This window comes from Pistacia vera, unplaced genomic scaffold (genome assembly GCF_008641045.1).
Source record: "Pistacia vera cultivar Batoury unplaced genomic scaffold, PisVer_v2 Contig46, whole genome shotgun sequence".
In the NCBI taxonomy this organism is placed as follows: domain Eukaryota; kingdom Viridiplantae; phylum Streptophyta; class Magnoliopsida; order Sapindales; family Anacardiaceae; genus Pistacia; species Pistacia vera.
In genome coordinates, this window is record NW_022196290.1 from 217,877 (window position 1) to 224,661 (window position 6,785).

Here is a 6,785-nt window from a genome sequence, read left to right on the forward strand (position 1 = left end):
AGTCCTCAAGTGAAAAAATCTTGGACTCAAACCTCTCGAGTAGGCTCACCAAAACTTTCTCCATAATTCTCTTGTCTATCATTTCCTCACCCAACAACTTGATTTTATTCACCACATTCATCAACCTATCTACATACTCCTTTACTGATTCTGATTCTTGCATCTTTAACATCTCAAACTCCCTCATTAAGTTTAATACATGCATATTCTTGGTTGTATTACTACCACTAAAATCTTCATTGAGCTTGTCCCATGCTTCCTTGGTTGTCTCATACGCCATGATTCTTGTAAAAAAAAAATTCTATTACAGCTGTGTGGATATGAGATAAAGCTCTAAGATCTTTAGTAGCTTCCTGCTCATGAAGCCTGATCTAATTCAACGTGGGGTTTGGGCCCAATACAGGTGGCTGCTTATTTTCTTCAACATATTGCCATAAACCTTGTCCCCTCAAGAAGGTTTTCATTTTGATAGCCCACATATGGTATTGCTCACTATTGAAGATTGGAGGAGTAAGATAAGTTGTGTATTGTGCCATTGTATCAAGCATATTAGAGTTTAACAAAGGTTTCATCGTAACAGATGTTTAGGAGTTGGATGGAAAGAGATGAATGTATCAAGCCTTTAAGACCAATTACAGCTCTGCTACCAATTGTTGGTTTAGATGAAACAACTAGAGAGTGATAAAGGAGAGAAATTTTGCAATGGAAAAGGACGGCTGCAATTGTAAAAATGAGTGTTCTATTTTCATTCATAAAACATGGATAGCATATATACAAAACAATCCAATGTTCTTACCTAAACATCCTAATGTAGTGGATGAGGTTTTACACGTTTGAATTTAAAATAAACTTACAACAAGACATGTCTTAATCTCAACTAAACATCACAAAAACATCACAATGATGTATTAACCACAACAGCTTCAACCACTACACCTGAATAGAAACTTGAGTTCTTGGCGCCAAAAAGCTGTTTAAAATCCTAACTAAATAATTTTGCATTTCCTGCAAATTATCACCATCTTCAACAATTAGTTGACCATAACTTATAGGATCGACTTGATTTATCTTACTCTCTTTCTAGATGATAATTAACCTTAACTCTGAAAAAGTATCTTCAGGGTAGGAAAACTAATTTATTAGGATTTTCAGATTTGTTATTTCAATGGCTGCAGCTCATAGATCAATTAATTTTTTGGTAATTTTCAATTTATCCTTGTTTTCTTTGGCCTTGGCTCAAGATGAAAACCAATTCATCTATCATGGTTTCAGTGAAACAAAACTGGATTTGGATGGCATCGCAAAGATCCACTCCAAAGATCTATTGTAGCTAACCAATACTTCTGAGCTACAAATATGCCATGCTTTCTACCCTTTTCCATTCAAATTCAACATATCATCCCCTCAATCTCTTTCATTTTCCACAACTTTTGTATTTGGCATAGTTTCAAAAACGCTTAATTTTGGTGGCAATGGCATGTCTTTCTTCATCTCATCATCTAAGAACATGAGGGAAGCTATTGCTGGTCCATATTTGGGGCTGTTCAATTTATCAAACAATGGCCTGCCTACAAATCATATCCTAGCAGTTGAGCTTCACACTGTACAAAGCCCCGAATTTAAGGATATAAATGGAAATCATGTGGGAGTCGATATGAACAGCTTGAAGTCTAATGAATCTACTGCAGCTAGCAGGTAGAGACCCAATTCAGATTTGGATTGACTACAATGGAGCTGAAAAGTTCCTCAATGTAACACTAGCTCCCTTGGGAATCCCAAAACCGAACAGACCTCTTCTTGTCAACACCCATTGATCTTTTTCAAATTCTCTTGGACTCCATATATGTTGGTCTCTGTGCATCAACTAGTACACGAGTAAGTGACCAGTATACTCTGGGATGGAGCTTTAACAGGAGTGGGCAAGCTTAAAATCTTGATATTTCCAAGCTTCCTCCATCTCTTTCGCCACCCAAAAATGGAAGCAATAAAGTACTAGATCGTGCAACTGTTGTTTCCCTTAGAGCTACTGTAGTTGTGCTAATAACAATTGGTGTAGCCGTTTACATTGTGAGGAAGAAGAAATATGAAGAAGTAAATGAAGACTGGGAAAAAGAATATGGTCCTCATAGGATCTCCTATAAGATTCTTTACAAAACAACCAAAGGTTTCAAAGACAAAGAGCTCATCGGACAAGGAGATTTTGGAAAGGTTTACAGAGGTGTACTTCTTTCTTCTAATTTGTAAATTGCGGTCAAGAGAGTCACTCATGATTCAGTTGGAGGGATGAGGCAATTTGTGGCTGAGATTGTAAGCATGCGAAAACTAAGGCACAGGAACTTCGTACGACTCCTCGGCTATTGTAGGTGAAAGGGAGAACTATTAGTCTATGATTATATGCCTAATGGAAGCCTTAACAAAATCTCATATGGAAATTTGAAGCCAAACCTTAATTGCTTTCAGAGGTTCCAGATTATCAGAGTAGCTTATGGCCTTCTTTACCTTCATGAAGAGTGGGAACAAATTGTTTTGCGTATAGACATAAAGCCTGCTAATGTTCTTTTAGATGTCGATCTAAATGGGAAGTTGGGAGATTTTGGCCTCGCTAGATTATATGATCAAGGCAGCGACCCACAAACCACCAACCTGGTAGGAACCATAGGTTATCTGGCTCTAGAGCTTTTTAAAACTGGAAAAGCAACTACTAGCACAGATGTATTTGCTTTTGGAGCTTTTATGCTCGAGGTTGCTTGTGAAAGGAGGCCTATGGCTATGGAGCCTAGTAAAAAAGATTTGGCTGATTGGGTCACAGATTTCTTGAAAAGAGGAGCTATTATTGATGCTAGTGACCCTAGATTGGAAGGTATATACATTGAGGAGCAAATGGAATTGGTTTTGAAACTAGGCATCTATTGTTCAGACTCTAACCCATAAACTAGGCCTAGCATGAAGCAGGTGATACTGTATCTGGATGGTGGTGCGATGTTACCTAATACACCACCTGGTAGCATTGTCATTCACAACACGTAATGAACCTCCTAACAATGTTGTGTCATTTCATTCACTGGTGGGAAGTAGTTCTTCTTACACAACGTCAACAAATGATTCAATCCTCGCAGTAGGTCACTAAATCAAGAATTTCTTATGCAATGGTTTGATCTTTGGTCCATTCATGGCTGGGAAGTGGAGAAAAAAAAATGCAATGACTAAGTGAGATATTTTCTGCTCATGTAACTTCTGTGCATTTTGATAACTGGTAACATTACTTGTGTTCTAATTAAACTCAACGAAGTATTCTATAAAATAATCTAGTTTTCTGTTTCATAGACATCATTTTCATGCTCTAGTTTGCTATCACTGGAATGCAAATGGCTCCGTATCAATGTTAGAATAGGTAGCTCTTATATAACCATGAAAATACTATGACCCCATAACTGAGAATCAAGAAATATTTGTGTTGTAGTAGTTTTATGCAAAAGAAGTTTGATTAAATTAATAATTTAATGCAAAAAGATTAAATTTTGTCTGAGATCTCTACTCATTATATTCTGCATATTCGAAATAAATAAACTGTTGGGGATATTCTACTAATGTAAATGAGACTTGAAGCACAAAGTAATCCATAATTTCCTTATGTTTGATTCTGATATCACCTAACAATTTCAGTCTCATTGGAATAAAAATAGGAGAAGTATTTGCGTTGATTTCAACTTATACAAAAGCCACCATCTTTGAAAGTTCCAACCTATAGAAGTAAGGTTGGCTGACTTTTAATAATGACTTGCAAATAAAGGATACACAACATCCAAACCTTCATTTTCATTGCACCTGCCGGGGGATTGAACAGCTCTGTGGTACATCAATTCGCCAGGTTTTACTTTCAGTAACCATTTCTGTCTTGCAATACTCTACCTAAATTTCATGCTAAAACTGTAAATATGTAGCTATCATGTAATAACTCCTTTATACTAGGTTACTCATAGAAATAAATATAATAAAATACATGTATGATAACATAAATAGATGGGCCCAAATTTTTCTTTTATTAAGTATATATATTCTTTATACAAAATTAGTATCATCTACTAAATTATCAAAAACATGGTGGATAGTGTAGTTATTTTCCCTCGCTCACCAACATCCAACCAACCGCGTCCTCACCTAGATCCTGCAAAACAGGGTGAGCACAAATAATGCTCAGTAAGTAAATCTTCTACTCGACTATCCCCGCAACTCTTTCTCTTAATTCTTTCCATACATTACTCTCTCGTTTTCTCTGTTTGTTTCTCTTTCTCACATTTCTTTTCTACTAACTCTCTCTTTGAATGTCACGGCTCTATCTTACTAGAGGCACGGCTGGGACTCATCCCACTCTTCGTGACTTCTACTTTTCTCTCTCTGTTCTTTCTCATTCTTTTTCACTTGAATGTCACGATCCCATCTTACCGGAGGCATGGCTGGGAACTTATCCCCCTTTCTGTGACTTCTACTCACTCAAATGTCACAGCCTCATCTTACCGGAGGCACGGCCAGGAACCTATCCCACTCTCGTGACTTTTACTCATTTTCTGCTGATCGGACTCGGTTATGCATAGATTTGGAACCCTTAACCACGTGAGTGTGTATTCTCTCTCTCTTGAATGTCACGGCCCCATCTTATTGGAGGCATGGCCGGAACCTTGCGTTCCACTTTCCGTGACTTCCACTCATCACTCACGGGTTTCCCATCACACAACCTACTCTATTCTCTTCTTTAACACTACTCTCTCCTTTTGTTCTCTAGTGCTCATTCTCTCTTTCTCTTTACTCTTAAAGTAGCTTATTCTCAAAATTCTCTACTCTTTCTCAAGCTACTTCTCAAGTGCACAATTAATGCATATGGATGGCTAATGCTCATTAAATGCACTCATGAAATGCCAATATGAAATGTTGCAAGAATTAAGATTCTCTACTTATACTCATACTTTTCTTAGGCATTTCATCAAACAACCCATATGCATAGAAAAACTCTACTTTAACTATAACTTTTCTTCTCTCTTTAACCATCCAATTTGGGAGGAAACTCCCTCATATACTCTTAATTCCTATCAAGGAAAAACACTCCCACAAAGATTCATGCAAAACTCCTCCAACTTCAACTCAATTTCAATCTCTCTTCACACATCAAACACTACTCATAATGTAAACATATCCAACAACCATGAGCTCAAATCACATCTCATCTACATAACATATACATGCATTCATAAATCTCTACTCAAAAGATTCCTTAAATCTCAACTTGGGTTGGATTTACTTACCTTATGATGGGGTGATTCCACTAGCACTTCTCTTTTCCTTTGGTTGCTTGTCTTTTCTCTACAACTTTAAACAATAACACCATAAGACTTAAACAAAACTATAATCAAATTTCACATCTAAAGCAAGAATCCTTACCTTAGGATGCTTTAGATTAACTTTCTACCAAAACTACTCAAAGAGCCCTCTAAAATCCTTGAAAGATGGAATGAAGAGTTGAGAGAAAATGGTGAATGGGAATGGCGGTGGAGAAGAGAAAATGAAGGGTTTACTAAGCTTAATCCCTTTTTAGCTCATAGTTTACACATGCATTCCCATTTTGCCCTTGCTCTTTCTTAGAAATTCCATCTTTGTCCTTTAATTCATTGCACTCACACCCCCAACTCTAACACATTCTCTATGAAATTTTCTTACATTTCACTCCCCACTTTTCTTGTTAATTAGGGGTGGAAGGTCATTTTACCCCTATGAAAAATTCTCTAGAAACTTCAGCCAACTTTTCAGCCGGCTCATTGCTGCGGCAAAGTCTTTTCTGTCGCTGTGGTGAAGTCTTTGTCAACGCTCTGACGAAGAATTCCAGAGCCTACGTTGCCGCGGCGAAGACTATTCCTCGCCCCGACGAAGACTGTAACTCCAAAATTCCCCAAGTCTTAACCAATTTCAAGGCAAACATTTAACCAAACCAACACATAAATTCAACCAAGGACCAACCAACCAATAATAACAACATACAACTCAAATGAGGGCAAATCAATGAACATTCAAGCAATGCAACATAAATTAGCTACGTACCTCAAGTGGGGCGTTACATATCAAGACCCTAGATTCAAAATTATTGTTGTCAAGATTAACAAGAAATGTGGTGAGCTGTCTAATTCCCGTCATCATGGATTATACATAGGCTTGAATAGATATAAATTTTAAATGATTAATGTTGATGTGTGCTTTTGACATCAATGAACTTGCACGTGCAAAGCATGAAGTAGGTCTTAGAAATTATACGTGATTGACTTGAGATTTGGATTAAGGTCACATTAACATGCAAAGACTAAATAATAAATGAGACAGTGAGAATTTTATAGTGATTTAGTTGCTTAGAGTAATTCCTACATTGACTGTTTTCTTTTATATGAGTGTTCTTGGTTATAAGCTAAGTTACAATAGGTCACGAACTGTGAACATAAGTATAAGAGCTTGGAATTAAGAGAGAATATTAAGCCAGTCTCTTTCCCGTAGGTTGTCTTTGCTATTTGCTTTTATAAAAATCGGAGATCCCGATTTTGTGAGAGGGAGTCTTCTATTTATAGCCGCTAAATTTAAGATAATGATTACAAGTCTACAAGTGGATAGGTGTCGTGCAAGTTCTTCCTTGCATCCTATTGGCTGATAACTTAGGAAATATCCTTAAATTATATGGGGCTTGGACAGATGTGCGGACCTTACTCATTTACAGACTAAACTTGAGCTTGCTAAGTTGGTGACAGCCGTAT

The 6,785-nt window shown here is 37.1% G+C and overlaps 1 protein-coding gene across 1 annotated transcript; it reads left to right on the forward strand.

The window, feature by feature from the left end:
• Positions 1 to 1,507: 1,507 nt before the first annotated feature.
• LOC116145036 (L-type lectin-domain containing receptor kinase IV.1-like) lies at positions 1,508 to 2,931 on the forward strand. The gene is made up of 3 exons (XM_031430488.1): positions 1,508 to 1,695; positions 2,022 to 2,208; positions 2,461 to 2,931. Exons 1-3 carry the CDS (start codon positions 1,508 to 1,510, stop codon positions 2,929 to 2,931), a joined length of 846 nt encoding a protein of 281 aa, XP_031286348.1.
• Positions 2,932 to 6,785: the final 3,854 nt, after the last annotated feature.

Excerpts from the sequence above, each read along its gene's own strand:
- LOC116145036 (XM_031430488.1), top strand. The coding sequence starts at position 1,508 with ATGAGGGAAGCTATTGCTGGTCCATATTTGGGGCTGTTCAATTTATCA. Across the intron at positions 1,696-2,021 it reads GAATCTACTGCAGCTAGCAG|AGCTACTGTAGTTGTGCTAA; the intron begins GTAGAGACCCAA and ends TGTTTCCCTTAG. Across the intron at positions 2,209-2,460 it reads GACAAGGAGATTTTGGAAAG|AGGTTCCAGATTATCAGAGT; the intron begins GTTTACAGAGGT and ends AATTGCTTTCAG.